This window comes from Sinocyclocheilus rhinocerous, unplaced genomic scaffold (assembly GCF_001515625.1).
Source record: "Sinocyclocheilus rhinocerous isolate Xijiao unplaced genomic scaffold, SAMN03320098_v1.1 scaffold407, whole genome shotgun sequence".
Lineage (NCBI taxonomy): Eukaryota > Metazoa > Chordata > Actinopteri > Cypriniformes > Cyprinidae > Sinocyclocheilus > Sinocyclocheilus rhinocerous.
Window position 1 is genome coordinate 880293 of NW_015633444.1, and position 16473 is coordinate 896765.

General features: G+C 37.9%; 2 protein-coding genes across 10 annotated transcripts in view; both read right to left on the reverse strand.

Moving 5' to 3' along the window:
• Positions 1–2893, reverse strand: part of LOC107744027 (E3 ubiquitin-protein ligase rififylin-like) — a 20166-nt gene extending 17273 nt beyond the window's left edge. For 6 of the 8 annotated variants that reach the window (XM_016557496.1, XM_016557491.1, XM_016557495.1 and 3 more), the window contains exons 1-2: positions 2785–2893; positions 2054–2133 (exon numbers count right to left, since the gene is read on the reverse strand). The gene's annotated coding sequence lies outside the window, so the exon portion shown is untranslated. The remainder of the gene's footprint in view (positions 1–2053; positions 2134–2784) is intronic. The other 2 variants (XM_016557492.1, XM_016557490.1) reach the window with 1 other exon arrangement.
• A 2705-nt stretch (positions 2894–5598) lies between these two features.
• LOC107744028 (eukaryotic translation initiation factor 4H-like) overlaps positions 5599–16473 on the reverse strand; it is a 17801-nt gene continuing 6926 nt past the window's right edge. The window contains exons 2-8 of one of the 2 annotated variants that reach the window (XM_016557497.1): positions 15789–15982; positions 15434–15498; positions 14015–14108; positions 12000–12071; positions 10787–10930; positions 8118–8233; positions 5599–6074 (exon numbers count right to left, since the gene is read on the reverse strand). In XM_016557497.1, the coding sequence (XP_016412983.1) occupies positions 6069–6074; positions 8118–8233; positions 10787–10930; positions 12000–12071; positions 14015–14108; positions 15434–15498; positions 15789–15982 (691 nt within the window). In that variant the 3' untranslated portion in view covers positions 5599–6068. The remainder of the gene's footprint in view (positions 6075–8117; positions 8234–10786; positions 10931–11999; positions 12072–14014; positions 14109–15433; positions 15499–15788; positions 15983–16473) is intronic. The other variant, XM_016557498.1, reaches the window with a different exon arrangement.

Sequence of the window (16473 nt, forward strand, 5' to 3'; positions counted from 1 at the left end):
TTTAAGCGACATACACCGGTATTGCGGTATTTTAAAAATTCATATCATAACAAAAAATAAACACCGGTAATCGGTATGAACCGGTATACCGCCCAGCACTAATTCAAGCATACAAAAAATGAGACATCAACCAGTAAGAATTTAATGAACATGTAATACAGTGCATATATTTATCAAAATGTGTCAATCAGTAAGCGACAGGCTCTGCCGCTCACTGCACAGAACAGACGGTGACACTTCTCCGGGAAAGTCAGACCTCGCGTTGGCGGGACAGCACTGGCGAAATCTTCCAACTGAACCATAGCTAAGGTTTATCCCCTCACTAGATATATTTCTTTCTAAGTTAGTTGACTAATGACTAATAATATGCCGTTTCATTTCAAAATAAAATTGACAGAGCTCGGACTTTGTTTCAAAAGTAACAAAGCACAAAGTTCATTGTGATTATTGGATGGCAGATGTGCTAAAAATAACGTTTAGTGAATAAACAGAATGGACTAAAAGAACGATTCTAGGGATTTAAGAGCTGATGTCGGCTCGGCTCATCAAAATAAATACTGATTCAAATGGATAGTGTCATCCAAGCTCTAATATACTATATATTCTACATTGTAAAAGTCTGTCATTGGCCCTAACTACAAAATCAAAACTTGCATTCAAGTTGAAAATAAAAAAATCCATCCACAACACAACACAACAAAAACCATCCAATTCAGATTACTTGGCGTCAGCAAACATGGCAGCACGTGCAAAGTTCAAACCAACAAAATGCTCTTACAGCCCTCACTGACCAGCTGACTGAATATTGCTGGGCTGTCATAAAATACCCCAGCCCCCCTTTAACGCCCCGGCCCGCAGTGTCAGTACACCCAAACACTCACTAGAAACAGACCAACAATAGCTGCACTGTGACTAGACAACACAACACCCACTGAGACAGATCGCTCAACAGCAGGAGGATACTCGTAAAGTCTGGACTTACTGCTGACAGGTCATAGGGCAGAGTGACATTATAAATGACCCATTAGGTTTGACGGCTACAAATTTGAAATGTAAAGGATATGAATAATCTGAACAGCTTTAAAGGTAAAATGACTGCAGGTCTCTGCAAACTGGTGTACATGTTACACACTCCCTCTCACACACATTTACTGTAATGAGGCCAGTAAGAATTGTGTTAATGATTATGTTTTGTTTGCCTTTAAATAGAATGCTTAAATATAGTTTACTAGTATGTTGAATCTGGGTTTAGTTTTTTTCTGAGGGAAATACCAATGCTTGAAAAGCAGCAAAAGAATATGAATTAAAAAAAAAAAAGCCAGAAAAATGGGAGTCACAAGGAAAGAGTTCTAGCTGACATCAGGAGCAAGACAGTTCCTACATTTTTAATGGCATAAAAAATGGTAAAATCATTTAAAATTCTAGTTTAGAACACATGTGCTAAATTCTTAGAACGTACTCTTTCATGTTTGTTGCAATTGGTTTTTGAAAAACTCTAAGGAAAGTTTCAGTTTAATGACTCTAAAAATGCAATGTGGTGTAACCATCAAGTAAAACGGTGTAATACATATTTTTATTTTTATTTACACCTTGAATACATGCAAGTGAACATATCTCATCATTTTCACTTTTTAAGTAACATCTTTACAAATATCATGAATTATTAATTCATAAATATCATTGTTGTTGTTTTTGTAAGGAGTCAAACTATTTTATATGTCATTTTACAACTTGAACTAAGCTTGTGTCATAACAAGGTAAAATTATCTGACAATTTAAAGTTTGAGTCTCCATGACATAATTTCAATTTTATGCTTGTTTTTTGTTTTTTTCCTGCATGTTAGTTGCACCACATGACATGACTTGGCAGACAAAAAGCCGTATGTTCATTTTTTTTTCTCTAAATGGACTTTAATTCAGCAATTAAAACATGTTCATCTTCATCATATATTTAAATGAATAGGTGTATTCATATAATTGCATGTATGAATAAGCATTTCAATTTTACGTTTAGGATAAAATGGTGTGAGTTCAGTTTAATTAGTGTTCTCACCTTGAAAATGAGTCAATGACTTGTCAAGTGTGAGGTTCAGAGACAGACAGCCTGGGATATACAATTCAAGCCATTGACATCTATAAAGAGAAACCAAATCAAGTAACACATTAATGAGTAACATTTACTGTTTTTGCAGTAAAAAGCACCTTCTCTCTTTTTTTAAGCTAGAAGCAAAGGCAGTGTGCTGATCTGAGCATTACTCTGATCACATCTTCCTCTTTGTGCAAATCAACTACGCAATTCAAAGTTCACACAGTGACCTGGCAACCTCAAACCTCCGTGTGTCAGATCAGATCACTCTTCTAAAACTTCCTCTTTAAAACAGGAACACTTGTGTTCACCAAAACCGATCGTGCAGCAGAAAAGCAAAACCAGCACGAGCACATAAACGCCTCACAATTACTACATAACTGAAATTATTCCGTATATACAAGCATCGTATCAGGACTCTATACAGCTAAGATTACATGTATAGCCATTTAAAGTGTAGTATCAGGATTACATAAAGTTCACACATAATAAAGTATTCGCATATTAGAGTATTGGGACAGTTTCACACTGAGCTGAACGAGTTCAAAGGCGAAAAGTAGTGGCGAAGTTGACATTAAAGTGTTTAAAACTCAGCAAATTCTAAAGAGATATATTAATGAGAGTGAAAGTAAAAGATAGATAGAGGTTGTTTAATTTCTACTCTCTTAATTCAGCCGAAAGGACGTCGTTAAACTCACCTCTAATGAAACGAAGAGAAGCGCTCGCAAACCGCAGCCGCAGAAATGTCCAAAACTCTGAACTGAGCTCCCCCCGAACAATTTGAGGAATCAGGAAGAGACTTTATAAGCAAATCACCCGCTTTTAATGTAATGGTTGAACTTGGACGAGCTCCACACAGCTTTGGTGTTTTGGATGAACTTCGGCAACTGTTTGTTCGCGAGCTAGAGTCGTTAGCAGGAGCGCGAGCAACACGTCGACTAGTTCAAAACACGAGAACGCGCACGTCGGACATCAAGGCGGTTGACGCAGTCGTTGAGTTCTGAATCACTGGCCATTAAACAGAAATTAAATGAGTATAAGTTGGTTGTTTTTGTGAATTCTCTGTAAAAATAAGTTTAAAGAAAGAAATATATTAAACTTCCTCAAGGAGGAACTTGACGGCTCAGAAACAGACTGCTGTCTCTCTCTCTCTTGTATACTAACGTATGAACACTAAAACGTATAATGTATTAAATATATCAACAAGTTACCTACTTCTTAATTCCAGGTTAATCTCAACCGACTGTGATTGGTCCATCCTGACTAGCGCTGAGAAAAATAATCGGTATCACATGATCTACAGCTGTAAAGTCTTTCACATATAAACAACGATTCTGAAAATTGTTATATCAGTTGAATTTTAAACATCGTGCCTTACCGCATTAATATTTGATACATAGTAAAAAATATAATAACGAACTCAAAATAATAAATAAATCAGTTTTATTTTCTCACCATATGCTTTGTCATCATTTATATTTTTCTCTCATATCCTTAATTTCCATCTTGATTAGCCTTATGACATCCCTAACAGTTCTTGAACCACATAAAGTGATACAACTTTTTTGGTGGGAAGACAAAAGCACAAATATCAGTAGGATAAGTATTAGCAATGGATTTGACTAACTTAACTTTATTTTCATCTTCTGTGTGTGTGTGTGTGTGTGTGTGTGTGTAAATAACAACTTGTAACTATTAAAGTTGAAATATATATTAATATGGGCAACTGTGAATGTTGCATATATTAGAAATGACCCATTAGAAGCAACGTCCATTCCAGAACTCATTGCATAGACGGCACATTTTCTGTGATCCGAGAAAGAATTCTATCTGATCTAAATTCACTAAGGCAATAGACAGCGACCTCTGCTGAAATAAAACAAATTATGTGCATGGGATTGCGCATGAACTAAATGAAACCCCCAAGATTGCATAATAAATTGACTGTGGAGAACCTTGTTTTGTTACCTTTGCTCCAGTGCTAGATGATCTTTTATCAAGCACTCAAGTTCATAATCACAGTAGAGTTCAGTATGTAAAGTAGTGAAACAACTGACTGTATCAATTAGATACTAGCATTAATAGCCCATATATAAATATATTAACCCTTGTTTCCTCGTTCACTTCCAACTAAAGCTTGTAGGAGACTCAATAAAGTCGCTACAGATTTAAATAAGCTTCATTCTTTCACACCACAGACATGTTGCTCCAGTGTCAAAGTTGATCTATTTAGGTGCATTACTTTCACTGTAGGCCTACATGTAAAAGAAAAACATATCCAACGGTGGATCTTGCAAAAGACTTCCAGGTCATATTTCACCCCAAAACCCAAATGGGTGAAAAATGTACTTTGCAGAACTCAATTTGCATTGAGACATTATTTTCATGAAAACTCGAAACACTCCAATATTGCTATTAATGTGAGAAAAATAAATTTGATTTCATATGATTTCAAATGTAAGTATTTACATTCAGGCAGTATTTTGACATACCCACAAAATGGATAAACATACTGTGGAAGTCGGTTACCAACATTCTTCAAATACCTTCTTTTGTGTTCAACAGAAGGAAGAAACTCATACAGGTTTGGAACACGCAGAGAGCGACTATAAATGATAACAATTTTCATTTTTTGGTGAATCACCCCCTGAACTGTCCCAAACGCTGTCTCCTTGCGTGTAGATCATGACACCCCAAAGCCAGGGTCTCCTCTTCAAATCTTTTATTCTTTACATACGCAAAACAATCACTCATCACGTGTCTCCTATGTTGAGAATAAAGACTTCACGTGTTAACCCAACAGAAATAAGACTTTGTGTCTTGCAATGACAAGTTCTGTTACCTTGTTCTTGAAGCTTGCGACACAACTCCGGCGTGAAACCAACTGCCAGGTCGAATTTTTGCACAATTTTTTTTGTCCTTCAAATGACTCCAACACCATATAGCTTCCCAGGACACAGGATAAATTCATCCCGTTATCCTATGTCAACACATTCATTTCAAACACTAAGATCATACAATTTATTGCCATAAACAGTGTAGGAAAATGAAAAGAAAAACAAAAGAATAAAAACAGCTGACCTCCATTATACAGTAAGAAAAAAAAACGAACTTCCTCATTTATATCCAGTAAAATGTGAAGAGAAGGATTTCCCATGAGGACTCTACACTCGATGAAACTACAGCAGCGCCTGGCGTCACCGGCGTGTCTGGAAATGTGTAAGCAGTTCATTTTTGTTCAATTAGCTTCATATGGAAAGGCAGTACTGATGCTGTTACGGATCATAGTTTCTACTATTGTTTTTTCGCGTGAAAAGAAATACACTGCCGTCAAGCTGTGAATGTCGCTGTAGACTGTAGACCCATGTGTCACCAACCAAACCTATCATGCATACTCTTCTAAATGAATGAAACATGTGGCACATTGTTCCCGAAAGCTCTGGATGAGCCAGGATTTGCTCAGGGTGGGAAAATCTTTCGTAAAGACAAGGCAAGAATTCAAAAACCTTTTCACTTTGAAATGGTTTAATTAAGAATCAAGCTCAACGTTTTAATCTTCAAATACAGTAAAGAAATCTAAAGAGCAAAATATAAAATGGACACGGCGGCAATTACGTCCGTGCGTCTACAAATTCGAAAAACACAAAAGATACTTTGGGAAGGGAAAGAGATGCTGAAGTCCTTAAACGCATTCAACCTGGAGATGCCATCCTCCAAGTTTTGGTTCTTTGAGGCGTGTGGGAGGAGCCAGCGAGGACAGGCAGAGGCGGAGTTAAGACTGTGCCCCTCCCCCTTTCTAGAGCCCCCACCTCCACTTGCTTTTTAAGCCAATCGGATGAGGGCTCGTTCAGATTCGAGAGAAGACCAGCACCTCGTGCCCCTGCCTGCGTGTCACTGAAGTCTTTGAAAGATTTTATGGTGATCAAAGCCAGTAGAATCCAGTATAGCCTTCCGGAATAATGCAGCCACACTGACACAGATACTAATTCTTTAGAGAACGGAAACATAAAACAAGAACAAGATGGTTACACAGGGTCCATTGAAGGAGTCGGTGAAATTTGCACATGAACATTCTGACAAAGCAATAGCAGGATCGATTCAACACAAGCGGGAAGATTGCGCTGGGTTGAAGATCTACCAAGTTCTCCGAAACCGAACACTGACTGTACAGCTGGACTACGTTGTGCTTTAACGCGCCAATTTACACGCACCGTGAGGACTAGGGAGAGGACAAGCACCACATGTACAATCCAGTGTGCGTTCGAAGGTTTGCGTATATGTGAGTCGGCTGAAATCGTGAGGGAGCTCGTGCCATTGCTGGAAATCACACCAAAGAGAAAAATCTTCATAGATGCAAGCCTTGGTCTCTGCGCTCTTTCCTCTGTGGAAAAAATGAGAAATCGAGACATTAGATGTTATTGTAGAATTTATGCAAGTGTCAAAAACATCATTTAAAGTCAACGTGAAATAATATCTGCAACCCTTTTTAGTCAATTGGGAATTGAAAATATAATTCATTGAAATAATGAATTGTCCACATCCACAAAACCAACCCTCTACACACACCTTGGCAACAGAATCGCCATTGGCTAATAAATGTTTAATATATATGGCAGATTTTTACAAAGATACATTCACATAGGAAAGCACAACTAAAAAAAATTATCAGCATTTCCTATGTTAGAACTAATGTGCTGGTAGTGTTTCAATCAGTGTTTCTGTAAAACAACAACAATAATACTATTAAAATACTACTACTAATTAGGGCTGTCAAAAAAAAAATTCTAATTTTGAATATTCGTCGAATTTAAAATAAAAATCCACATTCGAATGCAAAAACGTTGCATTCCAATTTTAGGCGTGCGTTAGGCCGTGGCGCACGAGATGCGATGACGATGTAAGTGTCGTTGCGTTATAATGTTTTTGTTAGCCTATCCAGTTGAAGCCACTAGATGCGGCGCTGCTGCGTTGTTCATTGAGTCGGTGAAATTTGCACATGAACATTCTGACAAAGCAATAGCAGGATCGATTCAACACAAGCGGGAAGATTGCGCTGGGTTGAAGATCTACCAAGTTCTCCGAAACCGAACACTGACTGTACAGCTGGACTACGTTGTGCTTTAACCTCAACTTACACGCACCGTGAGGACTCGGGAGAGGACAAGCACCACATGTACAATCCAGTGTGCGTTCGAAGGTTTGCGTATATGTGAGTCGGCTGAAATCGTGAGGGAGCTCGTGCCATTGCTGGAAATCACACCAAAGAGAAAAATCTTCATAGATGCAGTCCATCAAAAATCCAAAGAACAAAATACAAAACGATGGCAGTTCAAATCCAATAAACCTAATACTGCTTTTCGTGAACGCCATCATGAATGTCAACTGTCGAAACGCTAGCTAGCTGCCCCGCGAGAAAAGCGCACAAACCAAATCAGTGTCGTCATTATTCGCATGATAAAAGGGCTTGGCGTGTGTAGTTTAGTCTACAGCTACAAAACACAAACAAAAACATTTAAAATCAGTTTCCATTCCATTTAAGAGAGCAGCTCCAAAAAAAAAAAAAAACCTTTCGGATCTCACCAAGGATGTGAAAGAACTTTCCCCTGACGAAAACTACAGTAAAGAGCAGGCACTAATTACAGGGAAGCAAGGGTGGACATAAAACCATTGTTAAACAGTTTTGCCATGCATTCACGAGCTGCTCGTTGGTGTGCGCAAGTGTCATGACGATCGATCGATGTGGATGTGGTCTTACTGTAGATTTTTTTTCCATTGAATAAATATACGGTATAGTCGCGCGATCTGAATTCGCAGGGACTCCGTTCATCTCTAACAGGAAGGAATGACGACAGAGGCCTTATCGCATTCCCGTTGGCATGATACGTTTTTTCGTCGTCGTTTGTCATCCCCGGACCTCACCCATCCCTCCCCGAATATCCCTCCCTTTCTTTCTCTCCTCCCTCCCTTCCTTGCTTCCTTTTGGAGCGCCGAGGGAGGCTGCAGTCTCTTAGTGTTTGTCTTTGGGAATTACCTCCTCCCTGGGTTTGGCACCCCCAAAGATGGCCGAGTTGGGGTTGGCCACTTGGTTAAGGGGAGCTGCCACTGTACGCGGCTTCAGCTGTAGCCTTGGTCTCTGCGCTCTTTCCTCTGTGGAAAAAATGAGAAATCGAGACATTAGATGTTATTGTAGAATTTATGCAAGTGTCAAAAACATCATTTAAAGTCAACGTGAAATAATATCTGCAACCCTTTTTAGTCAATTGGGAATTGAAAATATAATTCATTGAAATAATGAATTGTCCACATCCACAAAACCAACCCTCTACACACACCTTGGCAACAGAATCGCCATTGGCTAATAAATGTTTAATATATATGGCAGATTTTTACAAAGATACATTCACATAGGAAAGCACAACTAAAAAAAATTATCAGCATTTCCTATGTTAGAACTAATGTGCTGGTAGTGTTTCAATCAGTGTTTCTGTAAAACAACAACAATAATACTATTAAAATACTACTACTAATTAGGGCTGTCAAAAAAAAAATTCTAATTTTGAATATTCGTCGAATTTAAAATAAAAATCCACATTCGAATGCAAAAACGTTGCATTCCAATTTTAGGCGTGCGTTAGGCCGTGGCGCACGAGATGCGATGACGATGTAAGTGTCGTTGCGTTATAATGTTTTTGTTAGCCTATCCAGTTGAAGCCACTAGATGCGGCGCTGCTGCGTTGTTCATTAAAAATATTGCGGAAAAAGAGAACATCAATGTGGAGAAGATCTTGTTTACATCAAAACTGAAATCAAGCCGTTCACACAAAACACATATTTCGCGCATTTTCTAGAGGGACATCTATCACCGTTGCACTCGCATCTCGCACAAAGGAGCTGCATGTTTAGAAAGCCATGTAACTTTAATGCAAGTTTAACTTTGAAAGAAAAACAGACTTTATGGCGGGTTTTTCCGCATCCCACTGCATATCATGATTTTAAATGAAGAATGTACTCTGTGTGATTGGCTTCCTGCCCTTTGTATTAATCTATGCATACATACATACATGATGCTGTTTTGTTTATAGCCGTTTAGGCAACTTAATTAATTACAATTGGTTTATAAACATTATTTTAAACATTATGCACTTTTTTTCACAGATAGTCATGTTATCTTATGCTTTGAATAAGCGTGCATTGGTAATATTTTGCTCGATGCGCCCTCTTGTGGCCTCAGAAGAGAAGCCAAAAGCTTTTCTTCACCCTAACTGAAATAATGCATTTCAAATTTGAATATATTCAAATTTTTATAATATTTAAGTACAAAATTCGAATTTAGTTTTTCAGCCATTTTGACAGCCCTACTACTAATACTATATAACTATACTATGAAAAACAGGTCTAAGGTCAGTATAAGCTGCTCATGAACATTAACTACATTATCTGTGTCGCTCGAATTGATTCGCTCAAATCAAAACATGGATGGAAAAAGTTGAGCATTAGCCATCGAGATCGGAGTTGGAGAATTAGCTCCGCCCACTACCAAAAGAACTGTCCGGCAGTGGCTTCTGATAGCTCTTAAAGACTAAATTCTGAATGAGCGCAGTTATTTTGAAAGCTATGTAAGACTCTGTAAGGACGGAGTGAAACTTTTAAGTGCCCAGTCAGAGATTTCAAGTGCAGGTGAATGAAAAACTTACAGTATACTTCGTTTTTGTACGTGAACGTTAGCGTATGCTTTCAGACAAGTGCGTAGCCTTTCAAAGTATATTCCATTTGATAGCGTGCGTGAACAGGCGGTCGACACATGAGCTCTAGAAAGCTCTACTTTTCTTTAGAAGTTGTAACCAATAAAAATATCTTTGTACTCTTGTAATCTAAAGCTGCAGCTCTCTCATAACCCACTAACACAAGCACTCATCAGTTGTGCTTTTAGTCTGTTGATTGCAAGTTCTCATTTTGTATCTACAATTTTTTTTTTTCCCCCGGCCTATTTTATTTCCCAGTCCCACCCACCTGTGCTTAAGCCTCTGTTTTTATGAAAGTTTTTAATAAATCTGTGGTTTACTTTTGCTGCCTTTTCTTGTTTATGGCCCTAACCTTTTTACACTCTTACTGCACTTTACTTGATACGTTTTCCATCTGATTTTTTTGTTCTGTTTAAAAGGGAGAATAAAGGAAGTCTTAGTCTTTTTAGGGGGTCTGCATTTTGACATCAAATATTTTTTGGACCGTCTGTTGTTGCTGCAGTCTCTGATAATTTGTTGTTGTCCCGTCTCTTTAGTTTGGTTTTCTACTGTGAAACAACAGCCTGGACCAAGGCTGCCACCTTGTGGAACAACTGATTAGTGCAAAACAAATTCAATGCGCATGCACAACCTGCATGTACAAAGTATGCGCGGTTACAAAAATTGGGCGGTGCATACTATTCTGGAGTTGAAATGTGTACTGTACGCCGACCCTCGTGTACACAAACAACGAAGTATACTTTGGGCTTAACTCAAACACTGGAAAGTGAAATCTATCAGTTTAGTAGCCAATGGCTAACATTAGACATTTAGTCGCCTATACTGGAACTTTTTCCGCATATGTGAGTGATTTACTTGCACTGAAGAGGTTTGAGCAGGAACGTGTATTGAGATTTCACGTTGACTTTGAAGCACATATATAGAGGTATCTTTTTCAGCATGAATAAATGTGTGACACCGTCAGAGGGTTCTCTGAAGTCTGTCTGGCCTCCTCGAGGAGGTCCATCTCTGAAGCGTCCCATGCCTGCTCCGCCCCCCCTTCTTTCGGCAGGGCGACCGCCTCCTCGACTCCTCCCACCCATGAAGTCCTCATCTCTAAATCCTGTGGAAAAAGGAAGCGTGTGAGTAACTGGTCCATCATTCTCCCACTCGACTGCAAAGTTGTACCAAAATACTGATCCAGGATTGGCTCTGGGCAATATATCATAGTGCTTAAGATTTGCAAGACAATATTAAGTCTGATCCCAGATCAGTGTTTATAGGCAACTTCAATTTGGGAGGAAATCTTGACTGCAGACCAGCAGGGAGACTCTGCTGACACCATGACTGATGGCAATGAGATGGAGTCCCTGAGAGATCAATGTTCAAAAATTAACTTAAAATATATGAAAAAGCCAAAACATAAATATGCAAGATCGCTGCTGATAAAGTCCTGCGACTCTGTTTTAATGGAATATTCTGGGTTATTTTCAACAAGGTTTCAAGCACTATTTTGACTACTTCCTCAGTTTATAAAAATGACTGAAAAACATTTACTGTAACAGGGTGAATGTCACAAAAATAAAGTAATGTCAATTATGTTTCACCCCAAAATCAATAATATGCAGCTACATTTGCATGTTGAAAAAAGCCAACGACCGTCCATTATGATTTTTCTCCATTACATGAAAAAAACAAAAAACAAATTCTACTTAATTTTATGTACACATCATGGGATTGTGTTTTGAACATATGCTGATTTTATTAACATTATTATTTTTAAATTAATGTGATGAGAATGACTTCCACTACTGCATAACTTCACAGTGCATACTCGGTAATGAAAATATCACAATAATAATGTCAATATTAGCAATAATAATAATTCCATTTATTTACGGTATTGTTATATTTATTAATAATAATTTTTTTTTTGTAATAGAAAAAAATCTTCACTGCCAATGAAGTAATGAAAATCTTGTCCTAAAACTTTTTCATTTTCTTCACATCCCCCTTGCTTACTACGCTTTCACTGAGTATATTTATTGCAAACATGTTTTCTGTTCATTTTTACAAAGAGAGGAATGTCTGTGGTCATATAGCACAGATGTGTCTTCAGACTTTTTGCTAAAATTATTATCTAGAGCCAACACCCCAAGAATTCGGGTTCTTGCCCAATTCACACTTCGCACCTCCTCCAGACTGGTCGTAGTCGTCTCTGGAGTCACGTCCCCCTCCTCTGGCCCCACGTGAGCCACCACGGCCTGAAAGGGACAGGGGCTGTTTAATAATAATAGGGGCAACAATTCAAAGTTGAGATCAGGGTGAAGGAAAGGGCCACCCACTGAACCAATCAGATCATCTGCCAACACTGCTAACAGGAAGACACCTGCTAGACAGGGAAGTTTAGCCTATAGGAAAGCACTCCGTTTGTTAGAGGGGAAGGAAGAGGAGCTAGAAAGGGGATTCTATTGAGGGATGAAAAAACAGAAAAGTACAAAAATAGCTGAAGATGAAATATGTACATGAACAATGACTGTGAGAAGCCAGGCTTAAAGGGATAGTTCACCCCAAAAAATGAAAATTGTATCATCATTCACTCACCCTCAAGTTGTAGGAGTTTCTTTCTTCTGCTAAACATAATTTTGAAGAATGTAGTAACCAAACAAGTTGATGGTCCCCATTGACCTCCATAGTATGGAAAACAAAACATCACTGAAGTCAATGGAGACCAGAAATGATTTGATTACCCACATAGCTGGAACCATTTTCATTTTTGGGTGAACTATCCCTTTAAGAAATGCTTTGTTTGCGTAGTATGAGCAGTGGATTAAATATTTACAGCTATATGCAATATAATCAAGCAGAACAGTTCAGAATAAGAGACAGAAGACACAAAAAGTTGACAAAGAGCACAAACTAATATTGAGCATTGCTTAGGGGTTGGCAGTAGGACCGAAATCTTAGTTATGGCAAATCACAAAGAAATTCGACAAAAACGGTTTATATTAAACAACTATATGGTATTGCAATTTTTGGGGTAATTCAGTCAATTTATTGTTTTACTACATCATATTTTCTCTAAAATAAAATGAACTCGAATTAAGGTCTAATAACGGCTTGAACAAACAACAACCTCAAAACAGGAAATTAACATAACTTGAAAAATGGAGCAATGTACATTGTAAAATACATGATATACACACCATCAAATGAATTGAAGTTGCTTAGCAATCGTGAACATTTACGATTGCAACGAAACTGAAGTGTGAATGTGAGGTAGCAGTCGACTGTTGCCGGGCAGGTTTAAGTGGACTAAATGACGAGCAAAGTCTGGCATGCCTCAGAGAAAAGATGGTCTTTTTCACCTGAAGGTCAAATTTGTCTTTTTATTGAAAAAATAAATAAATAAAAAAAAGATTAACACCTCGAGTTGGAGTCTGTAACTGAATGAATTCTTAATTTACAATCTGACTATTAAATGCAAGTAATTACTTCCAGTAATGTCATGTTAAAGGTCACATATTTTACACCTTTCTGGAGTTTTATTTTAGGTTATGATGTCCTTAAGAATATATATTTGCGATATAAGTACCAAAAACCATCTCAATATATTTTTACAGCTCCTCTCTCAGGAGCTCTGCTGAGAACAGGTCTAATTAATATTCATGAGCCTCTCTTCTGATTGGCCTGTTGTTTTCTGAGTGACGCACGGTCAGGCCAACCAGAGGTAACTAGGTTCATGTATGCCGGAAGTCACAACGGTTCGTGAAAAATCACAGCTACTTTATGCAGGCTGTGTGCATTTTACTGTGGACTGACTGTTTTAAAACTTATATGGTAGTTAAATAGCACCTAGACCTCCGTTATCATGAAAAAAGCCAGGAAATTTCAGTTTTGACAATATGGGACCTTTAAAAAAAACTTCAGAAAACAAAAACTTCATGCCTTCATCTCTGGAAAACCTGATACAACTGTAATGTAAAGAAAATCGGACCGCCCATCCCTAGCACTGCTCATTTCTGAGACTATAAAGACCACAAAATTTGAAAGGAAACAACTTACAACACAAGCAACATATATCAACAGACAAACTACTACTACACGACTAAAATGCGAGTAAACAGCACTAATAGAAGCACAAGATAAAAAAGATTGTGCTTATGAACGACAGTGATATTTTGATATATTGGCACACACACAGTACCTCTGTCGTCTTTCCGGAAGCCGAAGCCTCCGGCGCCACGTTCTTGCTTTCGGCCCTCCGCGATATCCACCCTCAAAGATCGGTCCCCTAGCAGCTGCGGAAGAAGTTCACACTTAACACACAATATATCAAACAGTACACTAGCGTTCAAAAGTTTGCGGTTGGTAAGATTTTGTTAAAGAGTTCTGAATGAAGACCCTTATGCTTGCCTATGCTGCATTTAATATGATTAAAAATACCGTAAAAACAATACTAGTGGGAAATATAATTTAAAATAATTTTTCTATTTTAATATATTTAAAAATGTATCCAGTCTTTAGCATCACATGATCCTTCAGAAAACATAATGTGCTGATTTGGTGCTCAGGAAACATTCAGCATTCATCATTAATGTTGCAAACAGTAGTGCTGCTTCATATTTTTGTGGAGCTTTTGTTTTGATTCTTTGCTGAATAGAAAGTTCTGAAAAAGTTCTGGAAATCTTTTGTAACAATTTAAAAAAATCTTCGTCACTTCTGATCAATTTAATGTATCCTTGCTGAATAAAAGCATTAATTTCCTTAAAAAAATTTTTTTTTTTTAAATCTTATGGACCCCAAACATTTGAACTGCAGTGTATATTTTATTCTACTGTCAAGTTTTTCTACTGTACATGGGTCAAAGACGAAAAAGAGTTTAAGCATAAAAACAATACTGCTTTAAATTGTTGTTTTTCCAAAACATTTTGTAAAAGTTTTCTATTTCATGTATTTGTATTTTTGTTTTTCTGAGTAAGAAATAAATATCATACATTTTCCCCTGATTTACAGAAGACACCCACTAAAATGTCATCCAGTGCAACAATCTTGTCAGGCATATTTACAACAAAAATCAATTTATGACACATTAAAAAACTAATTACTTTCACCCCAAATACTAATTAGTTGTTAAAATGTTTTTTTTTTTTTTTAAATGTGCCACTATCCTAGGTTTTGCCTATTTGTCAGTAAGAATTTTTTACTCATTTAAAACCCAATAAAAATTAATATGCTCACTTATTCTTTTATATATTTTAATATGTACAGGTCAGAATAAGAATGTTGTTTGAATTTTTACATAACTATAAGTGTTACACTGAATGACAATATAACATTTCAACCAAATTTTGACATTTTTATTCTTCAAAAACTTATTTGAAACCTTAAATGTAGACACTTGCATTTAATGTGCTTTCTATGGGCATAAAATCACTTTTGTAAATTTCTTTTGATGCGGACATCTTAACGTCTTTGACCCACATGTATTATGTTTTATGAATATTTCACTTTTATCAGCTATAAGAACAAAGGTTAGTGTATTCCTCGTCAAAATGAAGAGACATAGCCCCATCCATTATCTCTGCCTTAAAATGAATGAATAGAGTGTAATTAAGTGACTTACAGCGCCATCATACGTCAAAGCCTCTTTTAGAGATTCCAAGTCATCAAACTCTACATAACAGAAACCTGAAGCACGAAAACAAACATAGTGGATCATTCAGCAGATGCTTTTATTCACATTGATTTTTAAAACATTCATTCAAGTCATAGGTTTTTAACAGCATGTGGTTTCACGGAGATCAAACCCATGACCTTGGTATTGCTTGAGCTACGGAAAGATAAACTAGCCACACATTTTGAGGTATGATTCATGTCTGCGGCACAAAGTTGAGTGCTTCGGCGATTCCTGAAACCCTGTATGAATAATAAGCAATGTTCCTTATTAATCATGCATTGTGTTTGGAGGAGCAGCCCACCTTTGAACTTGTCTGTCTCTTTGTCTCGCACTAGTCGAACGCTCCTGATGCTAAGGTCTTTGAAGATGGCATCTATGTCTCCTTGCACTGTGTTGAAGGGCAGGTTGCCGACGTACGCCGTGTAGGGCGGCTCTGTGGGAAGGTCCTTCTGCTTTCGGGGTCCGCCTGGGCCACCGCCGCCGCCGCCTCGGGGTCTGCGGCCCAAAAACAAACAACCTGATCAGCTCTACACCTCAACACGCAGGTAAAAGATTGATCTAGACGTGGGATTCCAGCAGGACTCAAACACAGCAAATAAAAGACGCATACTGACTAATAACGCCCACCATGACCACTCGGCTGGTTAACAGATGCGTGTCTGTGCTTTCGAACATCTACCATGCATCTCACCAGTTGATCATTCTCACTTCTGGTGGTTTTGCGTCATACGTAACATCCCGAAAAAGCCTCACAAACACAATAGGCATGAGAGTCATGGCTGAGCCGCAGTGATGGATAGAAGGACGCACTGGGAGTTTTCCCTTCTGAGTGTCTGAATCAGACGTGTGCTATATTAAGTGAGCTCACATTCATCTGTGGTACAAAAACTTTGCTTCTGATCAAGCGGCAACCTTCCGGTCTCTCTCTTGAAACAAACACGGAAGTGACTTAAACTGCAATTCATCGACTGGCCGCTAGGGGCTGG